Source organism: Bemisia tabaci, chromosome 10 (assembly GCF_918797505.1).
Source record: "Bemisia tabaci chromosome 10, PGI_BMITA_v3".
In the NCBI taxonomy this organism is placed as follows: Eukaryota; Metazoa; Arthropoda; class Insecta; order Hemiptera; family Aleyrodidae; genus Bemisia; species Bemisia tabaci.
This window is the reverse complement of record NC_092802.1, coordinates 22,871,964-22,893,246: the sequence shown is the minus strand read 5'-3', so window position 1 is coordinate 22,893,246 and position 21,283 is coordinate 22,871,964. Positions and strand designations below refer to the sequence as shown.

General features: G+C 40.0%; 1 protein-coding gene and 1 non-coding gene across 12 annotated transcripts in view; both read left to right on the top strand.

The window, feature by feature from the left end:
- The window catches only part of CASK (peripheral plasma membrane protein CASK), an 832,536-nt gene that overhangs the window by 784,189 nt on the left and 27,064 nt on the right, over positions 1–21,283 (top strand). For 8 of the 11 annotated variants that reach the window (XM_019058934.2, XM_072305061.1, XM_019058930.2 and 5 more), the window contains one exon: positions 9,614–9,643. The exons of the other annotated variants lie outside the window; for them this stretch is intronic. In XM_019058934.2, the coding sequence (XP_018914479.1) occupies positions 9,614–9,643 (30 nt within the window). The remainder of the gene's footprint in view (positions 1–9,613; positions 9,644–21,283) is intronic. 11 annotated transcript variants of the gene reach the window in all.
- TRNAP-UGG (transfer RNA proline (anticodon UGG)) lies at positions 8,368–8,439 on the top strand. The gene has a single exon. It is a non-coding gene; the product is annotated as a tRNA-Pro (tRNA).

The window sequence follows — 21,283 nt, the reverse complement described above, 5'->3', positions numbered from 1 at the left end:
TAATTATTCTATTGTTAAAAATCGCGAGAAACACGGTGGTGCCACTAGTTTTCTCTGAAATCAACTCCCAAGCTCAAAAAAAGCTCTCTAGTTGAAGCCAAAGTGGAGGAGACATCCCACGCTATCCTGAGAGTCCACCTCTACATCAAGACGAACTCTCCATGCAAAGATAGAGAGCAAATACATTAGCAGTGATGCCGTGTTTTCAGTTTTAGAGTCTCCAAACCCTGTCAATGTATTTGCTCCCTACCTTTGCATGGAGAGTTTGCTTTGATGTAGAGGTGGACTCTCAGGATAGCGTGGGATATCCTTCCCATTTTGGTCTCAACTTAAGAGCTTTTTTTGAGCCTGGGAGTTGATTTCAGAAAAAAACCAGTGGCACCATCGTGTTTCTCGCAAACTTTTACATAAGAATCAACAGTCATATCTCAAATTCCTCACACATGCAACATCTACATTCATTTTTTTTAGAGCCCATTGACGGTCTTGTCGATTGAGTCGCGCAAATTCTTGCAAGGATCACGGATCATTTTTCTGAATTTTCCTACTCACAGTCATGTCTGCAATTTCGAAAGAGCACCAGCTTAATTCGTCGTGATAGCTCAAGATAATAAACCGCGCGAAAACGACGCAGAGGTGTTGCATGCAAACGACGCTCCAAAATTGCAGCGAGAGCTCAAGAGCTCGCCGAAAATGGAGTGCAATTTAAAATGGCTTAAACAGCAAAACCGAAGCTCAGACTGGATGCAAAGGTTCGTAATTTTCCTTTTGAGCTCCGCCGGGAGGACAAAAGACAGCGGATCGTTTACGGTGACAAATTGTGGAAGAGGCGCATTGTCGGCGGAATGCACAAAGTCCACAAATTAGCCGGCATAATGGCCCCGTGCTTCGGCTCGGTCATTTTCTATTCACTCGTGGTTGATTGCGGTAGTTAGTTTCACACCAATCAAAAGGGCGTTCCTGCACGGTGGTGTATTCGCTCCATTATCCCCGGAATTCGCTCCGAATTCGGCCTTTGACGTCCGATTTTTCAGGCGAGTTCTTAGATTTACTGAAAAAAAATCTCGGTGTATTTACTAAGAAAAGGGTAAAATTACCAAGAATTCAGGGTTCTATTTGATCCCAGTTTTTCCTTGGTAAAATTACCTTTTATGCAATTGGTAATTTTATCGAGAAATCTCGGTAAAATTATTGAACTTTCTCTGTAATTTTACTGGACCTTCAAAAAAATGCCAATATTTTTTATCGACTGTGGTAGAATTACCGAGATGAAATGGCAAAGTTACCGGGAATTGATTACCAATAAAAGTGGTATTCTTACCTGAAACAAACAGTAAAAATACCGGTTTTTAGGTAAGCTTACCAGTCTGTCTTGGTAAAATTACCAATAATTGGTAAAAAGAGTGAGATGGTAAAGGTACCAACGGACCGTGGTAAAAACGCCGAGAATGTTTGTCAGTGTACGAAGGTCGTCCAGAAAGTAAGTTTACCTGCTCAATATCTCTTAAAGTAAGATAAGCAGAGAAAATCTGTAAGAAGCGTTAAGAAGCCACTATTCTAGGTTCTCTAAGGCGCTATAGATTTTTAAACATGACTTGATAAAACTCTAGAAAAATGGGATTTTCTGAACTTACTTCCTCGCTGTACGATTCCAAAATTTTATTTTTTTAAAAATAATGTGTTTCAACCACCTCCAAGCCATTTTTTTGCCATGAACGATAGACACAGCAGCTCGCTTGCGAGTGAAGCTCCGTAAGATTTTGGATCCGTGCGGAGTGGAGGTAGGTTTAGAATAACCCACTTTTCTAGAGTTCTATCGAGTCAAATTTAAAAACCTATAGTGCGTTATAGAGCCTAGAGAAGTGGCTTCTTAACGCTTTTTACAGATTTTCTTTACCTATCTTAATTTAGGAGATATTGACAGGTAAACTTATTTTCTCCTTGTATAATGCAATGCGCAGGGCGCTAGGGTGCGTCAAAAAAAATGAAAGTCTGAAATGTTCCGCTCCCCAGGCGGCAATCGATGACGTTTGGTAAAAAAACATGTTTGCCAAAATTTGGGCCAATTTCAACCATTTTAAATGGTGCCAAAGGTCAATTTTGTGATGAAATTATGATATTTTGGTTTAGACCTCGATTTCGTACAAAAAACTCGATTTTACGCTGAAATCGTGCGTTTACGAGCAAAATGTCAAAGAACTCGACTTGTAGAGGATGAAATTTTACACTAGGAGGACGTCTTTGTAACCGATAAAAATCAAATTGAACTAGAAAAACTCAACTCTGTATTTATTTTTTTGGTCCTCAGAATTTCCGAGGTCCTACTAAATAGAGGTTTAAAAGACTCATTTTTCACGAAAATAAGTCGAAAGAGGGTATAAATGAACTGTAGGCAAGTGTTGAGGATGCAAATGTCATCAGAACCTCCTCAGTTTCAAAAAAAGTTCCAACTATTTTGCACAATCCTCCAAAAAGTGTACGGCTCGAGAAGCAGGATCGTGCTATAATAGTAGGGGGAAAGTGCGGTTTGACCGGGAAAAATTGCGTAACAAACTTTCCTTATGTAATCGTCATCAGTAGGTCCCCCTGATCAACTTCCTAAAAGTTAAAAATGGCCCGACCCCGGAATATCCCTCAAAAAAGTTAAAATTGAAAATGGCGGCCGTAATAAGAGGGTCCGGGAAATCGGTATTTTAAAATGCTCATTCTGTCTCATCATGTGAGGTAGCATTTCCTATGTAATTTTGGTCGTAGATTTCATAAATGAATTCCGCAAGGCCCCTTCTGAGCTTACGTTTCTCTCGGTAGTCGTATGTTTCCTTTAATTTCCTTTATTAAATACATTTATAACATCAAATTTAAGTTTCTTGGCCATAAATACATGAAAATAAAGGCACTTCACTTTCCTTGTTCCTTCGGTGAATATTAAAAAAATGCAACCTTCTGCCTTTCACATTTGGCCGTCATCTTTGATTTGGAGCGCCCCCTTTGGCCGGAGGGCCTTGCGGAATTCATGTATGAAATCTACGACCAAAATTACATAGGAAATGCTACCTCACATGATGAGACAGAATGAGCATTTTAAAATACCGATTTCCCGGACCCTCTTATTACGGCCGCCATTTTCAATTTTAACTTTTTTGAGGGATATTCCGGGGTCGGGCCATTTTTAACTTTTAGGAAGTTGATCAGGGGGACCTACTGATGACGATTACATAAGGAAAGTTTGTTACGCAATTTTTCCCGGTCAAACCGCACTTTCCCCCTACTATTATAGCACGATCCTGCTTCTCGAGCCGTACACTTTTTGGAGGATTGTGCAAAATAGTTGGAACTTTTTTTGAAACTGAGGAGGTTCTGATGACATTTGCATCCTCAACACTTGCCTACAGTTCATTTATACCCTCTTTCGACTTATTTTCGTGAAAAATGAGTCTTTTAAACCTCTATTTAGTAGGACCTCGGAAATTCTGAGGACCAAAAAAATAAATACAGAGTTGAGTTTTTCTAGTTCAATTTGATTTTTATCGGTTACAAAGACGTCCTCCTAGTGTAAAATTTCATCCTCTACAAGTCGAGTTCTTTGACATTTTGCTCGTAAACGCACGATTTCAGCGTAAAATCGAGTTTTTTGTACGAAATCGAGGTCTAAACCAAAATATCATAATTTCATCACAAAATTGACCTTTGGCACCATTTAAAATGGTTGAAATTGGCCCAAATTTTGGCAAACATGTTTTTTTACCAAACGTCATCGATTGCCGCCTGGGGAGCGGAACATTTCAGACTTTCATTTTTTTTGACGCACCCTAAGGGCGCACTATGCTGTGCTAAGGAAAAACGCCGCATGAACCTTTAGGCCTTACCAAATTTCCTTTGATAAAATTCAAATTCTCTCGTGAGCTTATAAATATTTTCCCTCTAACTGTTCAGATAATTTTATTCGCAGTTTCACCTTGAAATCATGAAAATTTTAAGGAAAAATATTTATGACTTTCCTAAAAAATAAATATTTTATCGGAGGAAATTCGGCAACTCTCGAATGTTTATACGGCGTTTTTCCTTCAATTTCCGTGGTAGGCCAGAAATCATTCGGTCACTTTTATTTTATGTTTTATTAAGCTGTTCAAGAAAACTAGCCGACATTTTCCCTTGAAATTTTCAACCTAAGGCTAGGGTTATTGTGTGTTTTACTTCCCGTATGAACCAAACATCGGTGTTGAAATTTCTCTCTTTGTACTCTCCCTATAAGGGTACTTTGCTCCTATCATCGAGCACATGCTAGACACCCTTTAGACCCCCTCCTCCCTAAGAATCCGAAATCATCCATGGACGGCTCTTTATAACCGCCAAACTTATGGCACTTCCAAAGAGTTTAAAGTGTCCCAAGTAATTAATAAGCTGATGCGAGAGTTCTTGGAATCATTCTCGTGATAATGCTTCGAGCAGTGGCTTGGCGTGAACTGCGATTGATCGATTGTTATGCCATTTAAACTTATGATAAAGAATCGATTATTAAGGTGTTCGCTGCGAACACCCTTTTTATCGATCCTTTTCCATAGGTTTAAACGGCAGATCATTCGATATATCGCAAAGCACGCCACGCCACTGGCTTCGAGAAAACTTTGCTAACGTTTCGTTTCAAGAAAGCTGTATCCGATTCCGAGAATCAATTTCAGATGCGCTGAAGTCGTTACTCATTATAGAGTTTCGCAGAAAATCAAAGATGCAGAAGGCTTTTCTATTCTTTATATTTAGGCCGGATCTCCTGTTTTTTTGAGTTCGTGGAAATATATTTGACTCCTATTTCAAGTCTTGCCTCTTAGGGTTTCTTGCAACCCTGGGTATGATGATGTCAGGATATTTTCAGAGACGCGGAAAAGTCTCGGAAGGTAACATGATTTTTTGAGAAATCGTCAGAGAATGAGGGGCTTCCAAGTAATTTAGAAAAACCGGAACCAAGGAAACAATGCAATATGACTACCTTTGTTGCCAAAAAATCAATATTCCTATCATTATTCCTTTTTTCAGTACATGTTTTTTTATTTAGTACTCATTTTTATCAGAAAAAAATCGAAAACTGAGTCATTGATATATGAGTGAGTAGAGACATCTTCTGCAAACATTTTGGCAAGAGAGACGCCTAGATATGTCACACCAAACTGGATTTATGGCTGTCTAAAATCCAAGCTCGCAAGAACGTTGTTTCGAGAAAAAGCCATCTAAAATTCCCATCTACATTGTTTTGGACGGTATGCCCGTCCAATTGAGATGTAAACCTAAATTCTTGGTTCACACCCCCCCCCCCCCCCAAAAAAAAAAAACTTGCTTGCAACTCACCTTGTTCTGTATAAGATGTTAGAAAACTTTTAGAGACGCAGAAATCCGAATCCAATTTTCTAGCTAATCTCAACGATAATTGGACCAAGTTTGGCGGTACGCGTCCTTATTCTTCAAATTGCAAGAATTCGCATTTAAATTGTGAAGGTTTCATCGGTAAAGAGCTTCGAAAGCACGAAGTCGGCCCTGCAGCGCCTTCAAACCCTGGCGATGCTCTCCGCTTTGCCGGGCAGTTAGTTTAGTTGCGTAACCGAACCAAACCCAACTAAGCTTACGGATTCACCACACGCATTTGCGAGCAGGCTAGCTGGTACCATGCATTCTGAAAAAGAGAACGTTTCTTCGAAATTTAAGAAAACAATCGAAGCTGCCTATTTTGTTTCTTTACTTTTGAATGTTTCCGTTTTTATTCAACACAAATGCATCGCAATTCGCCGGCGATCACTAACTGTCTGCGACACATGTCCGTTATACTCGATCCAGTCGCTCTGGTGAAAATATCGCCACCGCACAGTGTATCGAGTCAATTCGAGAGGTCGAGCATGAAGTTTTTTTTACCAAAACTGCAAATTTTGATGTTTATTTGGTCACATTTAAAATTTTAAGGGGTACATTTAAAAGGAAATTTTACGCGAAAACCAATGGAACCACTTTTAGAACCTCAAAGTTTTATACAAACCGAGTTATAAGCGCTTAAAGTTTCCAAACTCTGTCCGACCTCCCCTATTGATTCGATCCCTTGTGCGCCGTGTACCGAGGTCCCATTTCCCACATGTTTCAGGAAGTCCACGAAATAATCGGCGTGAAACTTTAAATATACGCAATTTTAAATCTCATGAAATTTTGCCACCCCGCACCCACGCCGGAGCTTTGATTTATTCGGTGGCATAACCTCTTCCCAGCTGTTAAGCCTCCATCGCGACCCATTTCGGGACCCGTCACAGCTCTCGGACGAGGAGGGCTCCAATGACGGGGGATGGTTCGAACGGGGAGGGGGGGGGGGGGGGGCGATAACTCGTCACTGTTGAAGTTCGTTCGATCGAGTTCGCTAACTGTTCGAAATTGAGTTTCCGCAATCACCGTTGTCGATCCTATCAGCGTTCGGATCCTCGCTGTCGGTTATTTAGAGTGTTATTCCCGCGTTTATATGCGACGGAACTTCCCCGCGTGTGTATAACTTTCGGCGATTGGCGTGAAGTTTTTTCATAACCCGCCGTGCGCGGCACCTGTTAGTATTCAATCGGGTCTAGGTCAGTGAATTCTGCACCTTCCGTCCCCGCTTCGAATCAGTGTATTGTTTGAGTTCGAATGAGGATGGTTTATACAGGGTTGCCACCGTCAGGGAATACTGGGAAATGTCAGGGACTATCGAAAAGTCAGGGAAAATCTGGGAATGTCAGGGAAGAATTATTTATCTCTTCATCTTCTTCTACGAACGACTAAGGCATATAGCCCTGTTTATCAGGCCATCCAGTATTGAGCGCAATAAATTAAATATAAATATTAAACATTTATAAATCTTTAAAAATAAAGGATTCGTCAAATCAATGAAAACAGCAGTAAAATCTTCAATCTCCCTCATCCTCAGGAAGAGAGAGATAGCCAGCTTTGTGCGCATCTCTTAGGCGGCCGTATAGGCAATCTTTTCCCTGAGGGTTTAACTTGAGTTTACATTGGAAAAAAAAAAGGTGCTTGGCTCAAGCGTGATGATTCTTGAATTTGCCGCCAAGAATTTTAAGTTCATCGTTGATTTATTTTATTCTAATGTACTTATTTGCACAATTAATTTATGTGCAAAAAAAATTCTAAAAAATTAATTTCAATGAGTTGAATTAAAATTATTAAAAAATGAAAATGCGCGTTTAAATTGTGTGTCTCGATTAAATATACTAATAGGAAAGAATTGTTCGAAATGAGTTCCTAATAACGCTCCCTAGTAACAAAGCGACCGATTTAAAGGGAAACGAGTTTCCAAAAAATCTTTCAAACGGGAATCGTCAGAAATTATGTTTCAAAGAATCCTTTTGTGGATATCTCGGTGTAAAATTTCCGTAAAAAGTCCCAGGAAAAGCCACTTTTCGGGACTGTATTTAAAAAATTTTTTTTGGGGCTTTGTAATTGTGTCAAAAAACTACGGTTAATCCTTTCAGAATCATTAAACATATTTCACCCAATTTTTTACTAAACAGAGAACGTCCTAAAGGGCTTCTCTATAGATTACTGGTAGCGATTTCTTTCAAAAGTTTTTTCTTCAATTTTGTTCTTAGTGGAAAATTAATTTTTTAACTCATGAGAAAAATATTTATGGATGTTCTTTCAAAAACTAAAGTCAAAGAAAATATAATCAGGGCGCGATAAGCTCAAAGAAAAAAAATTGCCCCCCGTCCTGCCCTACTGAGGAAAGAAGTCGTATGAACATTCGAAATTTGCCAGATGTCCATTATGAAAATGTGCATTAAAAAAAAAAAAAAAAAAAAAAAAAAAAAAAAAAAAAAAAAAAAAAAACCTGAATATTGTTCCTAGAAATTTTCCGGCACTGTAGATAATATTGCGATCAACGATCATTTAAAAATTAGGGGGCAAGTAAAAAGGGGAGGGGGGTAGTCCTCCAGTAAATCTGTTTGTCAAATGTGCCAATGTCGGAGACCCCATAAGGCGTTTTTTCTTAGGACGGCATCGTGCCCGTCAACCAGTCAAGCACATTGTGGTACTGGAGCGTGGGTGTAAGTTTGGCAACTATGCGCAGCGCGGCTTAACCGCGGGAAGAGGTCGCGCCTCAGTGCTGCTGCCGCGCCGAGTGGCGGGACCAGGAACTAACTCCACAACCCGCCACGCAGCCCACGTAGTATCGACTAAACCGCTTTATTCACACGGGAATGCGAAATATACACGATTTCAACTATTTCTCATGTTATTTTTGAGTCATCTTTAATGAAATGACTATAGTTATCATAATCTTTGAGAGCCGTGTATATTTGATCATTGCAAGCGCTTATTTTTGTTAAATTTCGTCATTTCTTTCACCGTGGCCCGTTGGTCTAGGGGTATGATTCCTGCTTTGGGTGCAGGAGGTCCCGGGTTCAAATCCCGGACGGGCCCTTAATTTTTTTCTCCAGTTGTATTAACTGCATTATTACCCTGATGTTCCGAATTAATTTTTTCCTGTTTATTTAAAGCCCTCAGCTCCACCAATTTGCGCCTTAATGACAATCCTTCATCTTAGTTTTTTTCCCTTTTTCATAATAATTTTACGTAAAAGTTTAAAAAATGCGACTTCAACATTTCTGCTTAAAAATAGCAGCTTTACTTACGCACCTATCTTTCTTTTATCTATTTTCGCACTAGAGATCCTCAATCGCATCTATAATTGTAATATTAAAAATTTTTCTAAAAAGTATTAAAAAAAAAAAAAAAAAAAAAAAAAAAAAAAAAAAAAAAAAAAAAACTATATCCAGTTTTGCACACGTGTCTGATTTTCATCATACGTTCGTGTAATTCCTAGCTCACTTATAATTTGAAAATTCTTAAAGTCGCTACATTTTTTTTGGCGAAATTTATTACGCTTACGGAAACCACTCAAAACTATGACTCTCAATCTAAATTTCGAAAACCGCGAATTTCAGTACAAACGCATACCAGCGATCCCGATCCTAGCGATTTTCATACAAGCTCGAGTTTTTTTTATTTACGAGCAAGTTATGGCATTTTAGAATCGTTTGTAGAAAGTTTCCAGGGAAAGCTTCCAAGAATTTTGACTCAAATAAGCTCTTCCGGGAAACTCCGACAGAAAAACACACCCACTCACACATGCTTATGCACCTATATACGCGGTACTCACTCGCACTTTGAAGAGCCATCGGGGACTTCCCGGGAACTATCGCGTTCCCATAAACTTGACTTTTCCGGAAAATCCAGGCACATACTTTACAAGTGGACGTAATTCTGCCATGCGGAACTATGTGCACTAAGACATGAGCCCTGAGGCCCATAAGAATATATGTACAACAGGGCTCACTTCATCATGCACATAGTTCCGTTTCATATATTTTACTTTTGATTGCTCCTCTATCAAGCTCTGCACTTGCGTTCACTATACGATTCAGCACTGTCACTGCTGGTTGTGCTTCCAAATGCAAATTTTGTATAATATATATTTATTACATTCTTTGTACTGATCACTTTACTCACACCTCTTTTCTTTTTTTTTTCTTTTCTCTCTCTATTTCCACCTTGACTCTCTGTTCCTCCTCCGTATTTTGAACACGACTCTCAGTTGTTCAGGATAAAGCCCGACCCAGTTCTTGTAAGTACCTTCCTTTTATATCATGGCCAGTAGATGCTCAGTGTAATAGTTTTTATTAGCTGTGTGGATGGATATGGCTTGCTTGTGTCAGAAGTGCAGAATTCACTTAATAATCGTAATAATAATATTGAATCATTTTTTTGGCTCCCACAATGGGGTCTGTTGCAAGCATTAGATGCAGCCGACTGTATATACATTCTAAGGGGTTTGCTCGAAAATCGAATTGCGCACATCAAAAAAGTCTTAAATCCACTCCTTAGCGCGCAATCTGCTTAGTTTCGAAGTTACAGAACCAGTCCGGATACTTTTGGGACACCCTATATATCTGCCCAACGTTATTTTCGGGTGATTTTACCTGTAATTAAGAGTGTAGTATATTGGCTGCATCTCTTGCATGCAATAGACCCATTACTTGGATGCTAATTAGCCCTAATAGCAACTAAAATATATTTTTAAAATTTTCTGAAAAATTAAAATGTTTCACAGATGTTTCTTCAGAACAAAACAAACAAAAATATTCAAAAGATGAGAGTTAAATAGTTTAAGGTGATAAATTGTGGTGACAGACTTACGATTTTTTCTAGCATCCTTTAAAGTCATATATAGTCATATAGAGCTCATAAAGTCACGTTTTAATCATTGTGCAAACATTTCTACAAAGTGCTTGAAAACAAGTCTAAAATGCAAATAATAATAATTATTAAGTGTATCGTTCTAAATTATAAAGATTCTTTTAAGAATAAGTAAGTTAACAACTTTTCTGGAATTATTTTCATTTCTTTTTTCAAAACTAAAACCTAAGAAGAATTATAATATTTAAAAAAAGTTCACTAGAATCAAAAAAGGTAGGTGTACCTACTCACAATAAAAACAAATCAGGTGTCCTACTCAAAGATCTCTCTTTAGATTCAATATCAAAAGAAAATGGAGCGATAGTAATTAACCTTCAATAAATTTGTACCTACATAGTATGGTACAGTAATGAGAATTAACTCTCTGTAAGGAGACTTCCTTGATGCGAATTTCAAAAAAATTAAAAGAAAAATAAATATACTTGAAGTAGTGATCCTTAGTGTTAAACTAGAGTCCTCTCCGACAAAATTTCAAAAGAAAGTCCCACGAGAGGGTGAACGAAATGAGAAGCAAAGTGTGGAATGAAATGTATCAAACATTTTACTTTGGTAAAAATGTTCATGCAAGGAATAGCATCTCCATCAGAAAAAATCCTGTTCATGATCGTCTACTACACTAGTGTATGTGCTTTGAATCGTGGTGTCTCCAGGGAGAAATTAAAAGTCTGTAGTGTACACTAATTATTTGAGCACATGCTTTGCGGACTTTTGTTACCATGCAAGAAGTGCACTTTTTTAAATTGTAAATGAGCATGCATTTTCTCTCTCTCACCATGTGAGAGCTTTTGCCCATCTTTTAGCAGGCTGCAAGTGTTCCACACTAGCCATACATTTGTATCACTGGCGCCGTGAGCTTGGTTTAACGGGGGCTGGTTTTATTGTTTATGACACTTGAGGCAGGCCACAAGGCTAATATTTTAAAAAAATTGCGAAAAATTTCCTCATGACGAGTGGGTCCATGCCCTAGAGCCCCCTTAGGTCCACCTGTAAGTGGCAAGTCCTCCCTTCAACCACTAAAATAATGGGAGGTGTAGGAAGAGGTCAGTAGCTAGGCGTGAATGACCGATTATCGATATTGCTCCATTTCAAGGTAGGATAAAGAATCGACTATTAAGGTGTTCGCTGTGAACATCCTGTTTATCGATCCTTTTTCATAGGTTTAAATGGCTGACCAATCGATACATCGGAAAGCACGGCACGCCATTGGAAGAGGGTACAGTGTAGAGAGAAAGGGAAAAGAGGAAGAGCAGAAGAGGAGAAATATCTTCCTAAAGTGAGTTTTAACTCGAAAAACTATCGCTACTGATAGCAGTAAACCTTTGTAAACCTCTAAATTGAATTGATTTTAACCTCCAAAGGTGAAGCATGAAATTGAATTGACCTCGCTCTAAAACGATTTCTCAGTTTTTTCAATCGAAGACTTCTTAATTTAACTGAGAATGACGGGCAGTCTGTACTTAATCCCCTCAATTTTTAATAATGCGTCCAGGACTTAGAAAACCCAGAATTAGGTAATTCGGGAACAACCAATCCGGCGAAGTCAGGCGGGAAATAGTTAGAGAATTGTTCTTATTCTTACAAACCGGAATATTTCCTCTGTTTTCTCCTGAGATCATCTTGTTTAAAAATGCGCGATCCTTATTGACTCAGCGTTATAGAAATGACCATGCAGATGGAAGAAAAAAATCGATTTTTTGGCTCTTTAATCTAATGAAAATACCAACGAATCTTGTGGGAAATGAGCGTTTACCCTGGGTTTCCATCAATAATATATCCCCCAAAGTCAGAAAGAAACGGATAAGTAAAGACACTGCAAGAATTTTAAAGTCCGTGCTTTTCATCGGAAGATTATAGCTGTGTGCTTTCCTTAAGTAATCTCCTTACCTCCGCAATTAGTAATTGCTATTTTTAGTCCTAGACCGCAGACAATTGCTTCCTGTGAACCTTTTCATTCTCAAAATTAAGTGAGTAGCGTCTCTCCGTAGTTAATTTAGATCCTCACGTATGGTGCCAAGTGTTGGAAGGTCTGAAATTAATCATACCCGGGTGTCAAATCCGAGATTCTGAGCCATTAATATCTCTTATTGTTCGTGAAACCGACCGAAATTCTCTCCACTAGCCGAGAACGGAAGGACGAAGGGTTTAGAGCGAGTCGTGTCAACCTTCTACCTTCGTAGTTTGTAGATGTGTGAACGCTGTTGAAATCATTTAAACACCATGTTTCTAAAAGTGAGCGTTTCCTTTTTTATTTGAGCCCCGAAACACTAGGACTATTATGTAGTGCAAGGCTCATTTGCCAATGAATATACTCGCTTCTAGAAATAACTCTTTCGTGTAATAAATGAGTCTAGTACCTCATCGTCTCGCTCTCTCATACCGCTGTTCGTCGGCCTGTTTTACATGTTTCAAAGTTTTCGTCTCGGGAAAGAAAATAACATATGGCTTGCGGAGGATAATTAAGGGCAGGGGTTGCTAAATTATTTCACGTCGTTTTTCTCTAACTTTAATGGACCACTAATAACGGTTAGTGATGTCTATGTGTATACGGTAGAGTAGCATGGCTTACCGAAGAAAGGCGATGAAGTTTTAGTCGTCTATAGCATTGTCAATTTTAGAGCCTCGAAAAAAAAAAAAAAACCAAGCCAGCATTTAAATTTTCATGTTGCATTTAATTTAATTCACTGAGCGGCAAGCTTTGTGCTCAGCACGATACAAAATCTTTGAGTAGATATTTATCGCTACAAGGAGGATGGTTTCTGGCCTACCTCGGTAATTGAAGGAAAAATATCAATGACAGTAAACCACGGGAGGTTGTAAATTCCGCCGATTTTATTTTTCTGGAGTGTAAATTCCGCCGATTTATCATTCCCCCGATTTGTGAATTCCGCCGATATGACGTCCACCCAAAATGTAAATTCCGCCGGTCAATGTTTTTGAAACAGGATTTGTAAGTAGTGCAAATTTGCTTACCTCTATGTCTATGAGTTGAAGTCGGAGAGGAGAGCGTAGAAAATAAACATTTAGGGTGTAGAGAGCCCCACGTCAAAGAATAAAACAAAAAAGAGACCCATGTCGTAAGAAGACCAACAGTTTTTCACTTTTTCACTGTGCTGAAACGGTATGAAACTGTTTTAACAAATTTGAAACGGTCTTGGTGAATTTTAAATTTCATAATTGCATTGTCTACGTGTGCTTTTTGCCTTTTCTGTACCAGTTTTTAATACAGCCTTTCTATAAAATTTAAAACCGTCCCGCACAATAATAAATTTCCCCTTCTCACTTGTCATAACGGACACTCTCGGCTCCATCTTTTCGGCTACTGAAGTCAAAGTTCATGTACATTCCGCGTTCCGTCCCAAACCATCCGCTATCAGTTTTACTGATATCATCAAAGTGCAACTCCTCGGCTTCGAGCGCAGATCTACCTTCAAACAGATAACATCTTAACTTGATGCTCTTGCCGAATATGAGTGCCGTTCCAAAAACATTTTCCTTTTCCTCCATCGGCGGAATTTACACTCGCTCGGTGGCACCTATCGGCGGAATTTACACTTTCGGTGGATGGAAAATCGGCGGAATTCACCCATTTTCGGCGGAATTTACTAGCGCCCTAAACCACCGTTAACTTTTGAGCGCGCCATGCTGTCGTGCTAAGGAAAAACGCCGTATGAACATTCGCGAGTTGCCAAATTTCCTCCGGCGAAATATTTATTTTTTGGGAAAGTTATGAATATTTTTCCTTCAAATTTTCAGAATCTTTCGGTAAAATTACGAACTAAATTATCTGAAAAATTGGGAGGAAAATATTCATAAATGTACCAGGAAATTCTCGTTTCATTAAAGGATATTTGGCAACGCCTGAAGGTTCATACGGCGTTTTTCCTTAGCACGGCAGCATGCAAGCATATGGCGCGTGGTAAAATGCGCCTAAGAATGTTTCTTGCCTTCGAAGTTTCTCGTGTCTAATGAGTCCTTAATTTATTGATAACCTTTCAATGACTAATTTGTAATGAAATAACACAGTTCATTCACACATAATTATCTGTACATGAGTTATGTCTTTGTTTTGGTTTGAACCCACGAAGTAGCCACTAAATCAGTTTACATAGGCGAGGAGGGGGCTATTGTTTTTGCCTCTCCTGCTCTCCCAATAAATGAAGCCTTTTGCTAAAATTAGAGGGTACATTTAGCACCCTGGCTGTCCCCGAAAATCTCCCTCCCCTCAATAACGACCTCTCGAAGTCAATTGGAATCTACCCACACGGGAACCCGAACACAAATGTTTCTTACCGCAGCATTGCTGTCCATAGTCTCCAGTTTGTGCGGGAAAGCAAGACTTACTCTCACCATATAATCCAATTTAAAGTACTCGTGCGATTGGACCAAAGACATAAAGACGGAGCACTCGTATTCAATAGCACGGGGGAGAAGTGATGCAGATCTGGCGCTCGTGGCCCACACCAACTCGGAAAAAACAAATTGTTCAGGAAACACCTAAAACTGCGCAGCGAGCGAAGAAGTTCGTTTAAGAAAAACCGTTTTGGTGCCAAAGGACAAGTACTTAGAGACTTGATACAGCACCAAGTTGAAATCGATACACCATGTTTGATGACAGAGAATTAAGCGTTTAAAAATTTCCGAGTTGGTGTGTTTTCGTTCTCACCGACTTTCAGATACTGATTTTTCATAGTCTGCCCAGAAAGATTTATATTTTTCGGCCTGAATAACGCTTGAATATTTATATAACTTGTTGATACAAGGTATGCTGAACCGAAAAAAGAAAACCGCAAAATCGGATGGTCACCCGATTTCCCTTGAAAGGGCCAAAAATTGGTATTTCCCATGAAATACTTCGATTTGTCCCTTTTCCCGTAGCTGTTACGAGCACTTCCGATTGCAATTTCGAAATTTTCTTTTGCGTACAGTTGCTTCTATCCGTAAGTGTTACTAAACCGTAAAAAAGGGAAAATCGGAAAAAACCCGAATTGGCGTGCTTCGAACTCACTGATTCATATAAGGTACGTTCTATCGTACTATCCCTAAATAGGCACTCTAGTTTAGACCTTGGTCAGTGACTTTCGTCGGAGGATCTGGCAACCTCGCCGCTGTCATATCCGCCGCCGATTTCCGCGTCCGAGCTCAAACCGACCCGGGAGCCCCGACCTCAAGTTTCCCTTTCCGGTTCCCATCCGAGATGAAAGGGCTCTCGCCACTCACCCCCGGGATTCAACGTCGTTAGTCGATCATTGTAAAACGATGAATTAATTCGCAGGACGCAACGTTTTGCCGCAGCCAGGGATCCTCGATTCGCGGGGGCAGAACAGGGAGCTAGCGAGATTCGCTGGACTCGGCCACCAGAGTCACCGCACCGAGTGAAATGAAACGGTTCGAGTTGTTGCATACTGCCCTGCCAAGGAAAAAGGCCGTATGAACATTCGAATGTTGCGAAATTTCTTCTGTTAAACTAGAAAAAAAAATCACATTGGATCTAGAGTCCAGACTCTTAAAAACATTGACGGATTTTTGTTGAATCAAAACGAAATCCGCTTAAATTAAGAGGCTTGGTTCTTGATTTAAGCTAGATTCTGATTGAATCAAGAGTACTTTTTCTTGTCGATGTTTTTAAGAGTCTGGACTAAAAGCACGTATAAAACTGGAGATGTTGCATGTGCGAGGAATTTGCGATTTGACGGTTGATTCTTATGTGAAAGTTCGCGAGAAACACGATGGTGTCACTGGTTTTCTCTGAAATCGACTTCCAAGCTCACAAAAAGCTCTCGAGTTGAGGCCAAAATGGAGGGGATATCCCACGCTATCCTGAGAGTCCACCTCTACATCAAAACAAACTCTCCATGCAAAGATAAGGAGCAAATCTACATTGACAGCTAGGTTGCCGTGATTTCAGTAGTAAAGTCCCCAAATTAAGTGGCAGCCACGTCGATGTATTTGCTCCCTATCTTTGCATGGAGAGTGTGTTTTGATGTAGACGTGGACTCTCAGGGTAGGGTGGGATATCCATTCCATTTTGGCCTCAACTAGAGAGCTTTTTTTGAGCTTGGGAGTTGATTTCAGAGAAAACCAGTGGCACCATCGTGTTTCTTGCCAACTTTTACATCAGAATCAACCGTCAAATCGCAAATTCCTCACACATGCGACATCTCCATCTCGCATTAATTTTCTCATTTTCAATGTCTTGATCCTTTAAAACGCTTGTTTAGAATGCGCCGTCAGTCCTATTGATTATCCTTTCAAATGCATAGGTTGGGAGCGGCATTTTTCTAGTAATTTTCGTTTTTCACGTTGTCGCCCTTTTGGGCCCTAAGAGCTACATAAATCGAGTTGTCCATACTCTCCCTATAAAGGCGCTCTACACTAGTCGTCATCGAATCAAAACTCCACGTTCGACAAGGTCTTAACAATTTAGCGGTATAGCAAGCATGGCCAACTGGCCAAAATGACGTAGGCTCTAAAAGGGTCCATATCACCCCGCTCATCGACCGAGTTTCCCGCCAAAAAGGCGAAACCTCGACTGCGGTATCTACAGAACGGACGATACTCAAACAAACCAACCAGACGGAAAATCGTTTTCGCGAAGGATCTGCAATATTTCTCATTCTCGGCCACCCCTCGCCGGAAGGGATGAAGATGAAATTGATGTTCGGAAGGGGAGGGGGTGAACGCCACGATGACGGCCCGGCGCGAATAACCCGGTGAAGAATCGATTATCAGAACACCTCGATAATCGATTCTTTCCCATTTGTTCAAATAGCAAATCAATCGATTGAATCGATTATCAGCATATTCGTCACCAACACCTCGATGATCGATCCTTTTCCATTTGTTCAAATGGCAGATCAATCGATACATCGCAAAGAACGACATGCCGCTACTTTCGCGGGGGCTCCAACTTGGAGGGATCGTCGAGTTTGCACAAAGTTCGGTAGGCAGAGTCTATGAATTTCCCGTTCGGTCTGTATTGGTATTTTCCTTGCGCACAGAGCTGAGTCTTTAAACACCCCCTACCCTTAATCCCTCCGGCTGGTAGTTACCCCGTGGGAGGTCTGCAATCCGGCTGAATCGTATAGTTAATAGTTGCGCCGCTTCACGGCTGAAGTCATTGAGTGCTTAGGCAAAGTGTCTTATACAACCGGAGACCCTGGGATTCATCAGAAAATTTTCTCGGTCTCAAAAAAATCAGTGTAAACGCCATAAAATTTGCAAACAAGTTGTGGATCGTGGAATTATTTTGTGACCATTTGGTTTTTACTTTCGTGTTAGGAATTGCTAGGAATGGTCGTCGTGTTTGGACATTATTTTTGCACCAGGGAAGATGTGCACTGGAAAAAACCCACATTGGATCTAGAGTCCAGACTCTTAAGAACATCGACAAGAAAAAATACTCTTGATTCAATCAGATTTAAGCTTAAATCAAGAACCAAGCCTCTTAATTTGAGCGGATTTCCTTTTGATTTAAGCTTAAATCTGATTGAATCAAGAGTCCTTTTTCTTGTCAATGTTTTCAAGAGTCTGGACTCCAGATCCAATTTGTTTTTTTTTCCAGTGCAGGGAAAATGTATGGAAACGTCTCAGATATCACGAAACTTTCTTTTATAATTGCATTTCTTTGTTGAGCCAACAAGTTTTGACTCTCGTGTTTGGAAAAATTAGGGATTTTCATCATCCTTGGAATTTTTTTCCATCAGGGATTACCTAGGATAATGTCATAGAATCTACGAAGCATTTTTTGATAATGAGATTTGTTGTGGAACCATCAAGTCTTCACTTTCATGTCGGGGAAAATCGTGATTTTGTAGAAAATCGAAAGGAGTTTCTCAATAAATGCTTGGCCGCTTTAAAGTGGCCATGTTTCAGCACTGGCTGATGTTCTCAATTCAGACATGCCTTGGTAAAAATTGGCCATAAGAGCTGCGTTTCAAAATACCATAGGAATTCTTATAGCCGGCTAAAGAAGGCTACAGAAAATCATATAGCTGGCTGTAGAATGCGGAGAAAATCATACGGTCGGGCTATACGAAGCGAAAAAAAATTATGCAGCCGGGCTGTAGTTCCTATAGCCGGGCTTTACACTTTATCACCTGGCGGTTGCTTTTTCGCCATCGATTATACTAGGCTATAAGAAATTGTGTAGAAATTCGTGTGTTTTGGAAATCATTAAGTTTGATACGGAACCACCCTAATATTTACAAAACACACGTTATATTTTCCTTTAATACATATTTTTTATCATCAATTAAAACGAGAATAATCCATACAGGATGTGCAAACATTTCAAAATCATGAGTTGAATAACGCTGGCTCCGCCAGATTAAATATTAGAGCCTAACACAAAGCGGAGCGGCGACGCACTGGCGCCTACAAACCTAACAGTGATACTTCACGCACTGCGCAACGCGCGAAGTATACCTGTTAGGTTTGTAGGCGCCAATACGCGTTTCGCGCTGCCTGCCCGCCTGCCGCACCGCAGCGTGCCACGGCGCTTGAAGCAACTATTTCACACCAGAGGTATTGCACAGTATCATACGAAACTGAAGGCCTAATATATTAGGAATGGCAGACATCCATCAAAAGTACGGAGCTTTCCTCGCAAAATATATCAAGATACTACGGCCCAAAAAGAGAGCAGTGGTCCAAAAACTCACTAAGTCCTAGCATTCGTAATTAGTGACGTTTAGCATACACTTTATCGGCTGACTGTGAGTTGCTTAATTCGGCTATAAAAGGCTGTAAGAAATCGTGTAGCCGGCTATAAAAGCTATTGGAAATCTTACAGCCGGCCGTAGGTCTATGGTATTTTGGAACACAGATTTTACTGCCAATTTTTACCAGGGTGAGTAATTTACCGGCTTTGATCCAGTTTTTCTGAGAGTTGGTCCAAGTTATCGAAAGTTCAAGCAAGTCAGATAATTTTGCGCCTTAAACATGGCAGATCAGAAGTTTTAACAGTCTCTCCTTGGAACTTCTTTCGGACTCTTCAGCGTTTTTTGTCTTGAAATGCTTGAAGAGCACTCTTTTGTGCTTTGGTATCCATTTTCTCAATTTTGCCCTTTCGTGAAATAAGGTCATTTTCCCCGCACACAGTCACATGTACAGAACATAATACTTTCATCAATTCCTGCATGACCGGGCACCATAACCGAAAGTCTCCTCTTCATCTGGAGCCAGAAAGTTTTGGCCGGAACAACAGCTGAGTCTCGCATAACCGTAGGCTACCCAACTTTCATCAGGACGAATGCCCGCCCAGTTTTTCTTTATAATGTTTCAGAGCTGGTTTATCACCGGCGTTATCCGCAACCATTTTGTCCCTCCTTCTCCCCCCCCCCCCCCCACGAACCGCCTTTTTATCCCCTCCTCTCGATTTCACTTTTTTAAGTGAATTACGTTTAGGTTCTGCGACACCTCCTCAAGGCAGATGGTGGATCAAGTCAATAGGAGAGGTCGGACAAAATATGGAAACTCTAAAAAGCTTATAACTCCGTTTATACGAAATTTTGAGATTCTTTAAGTGGTTCCGTTAGTTTCCTCGTGAAATGTTTTTCTAGAAACACCCATTGGAATTAAAAATGTGGCGATGGTAACATCAAAATGTACGGTTTTAATACAAAATTTCATATCCGACTTCTCTGATTGGCTAGATCTACTGTGCGGTGTAACTCTCGCACCTGGTTTCTATCATCGCACAGTGGATCGAGTCAATCAGAGAAGTCGGACGTGAAATGTTTCACTAAAACTGCAAATTTATATGTTTAATTCGTCAAATTTTAAATTTTAAGGGGTGCTGCCTGCTGCCTGAGGTAAATTTCACTAAGAAACCAATGAAACCACTTTAAAAACCTCACAGTTTTGATTGAAAGGAGTTTTAAGCTTTTAAAGTTTCCAAATGTCCAACCTCTCCCATTGATTTGATCCACTGTGCATCGTAACGCGAATACCGTCTAGATCTCGACCACGGGCTGATTATTAAAATGGACCTATAGACAAGGTACGAATTTAAGCATTCTAATACATGTTTCTTGACCAGAATTTCACGTAGAACACGATTCGCACAACGAAAATTACCGAAATCAACTCGTTACAAAGGTATTTAATGATTCTTGATGCGTGAATTCAAACCACCCGCTCATGAAAACTTAATGATCTACGTGACTCACATCGCGCGCTAAACGTTATCATGACAGTCTCTGCGATATAAAAATCTGGCAACCTTAATCTTGACGCTTTAGCTCAGCTATTGCAAATTGTTTATAGTTTGAACAGCACATGGTGGGAAATGAACATCGCTTGATTGAGAAGTTTGCTGAAACCGTTTTAGTGCACGATTTGACTCACGTAGAGCTTTGAGTTTCCTGTGAGCGGGCAGTTCAAACTCCTCGTAACCAATGTAAAATATAAACGTTAATATCTTCGTTAGGAGTTGATTTCGGTAAATTTCGTTGCGCGAATCGTGTTTTACGTGAAATTCTGGTCAAGAAACATGTTTTAGAATGCTTAAATTCGTACCTTGTCTATTGGTCCATTGACGGACAAAACAATGGATAAATAAGACAAGCTGAAAATAAAGCGATCCTATATTGGTGGAAGTGTGTGGTTGCAATGGACGAAAGAGGTAAGTAATAGACCAACTAACGGTAACTCACGAGAGACTCTACATCAACCACCCGTTAACCAGCAGGATCGCTCCATGTTCTCCATGTCTTCTTTGTCCATCGCTTCGTCTATCATGTGTGTAAAATCGATTCGAGCAACGCGTAACGCATCATACCTGAAGCGCGAAGCAGTCAGAGGGCGTACCCCCTAGGAACAGAAAATTATCAGAAGTTGGGTTCTAAATTACAAAAAAAAAAACCTGACATTTTCTTGTAAATCTATTAAACTTACCGTTGATTAAATGGCCGTATTTCTATCAAACAGAACTATATGCAGGTGAGAAATATGGGGTGTGCTCTGGAAAGCTGGATAAGAAACAATGTGGTCAGTGAGCGTGATTCTC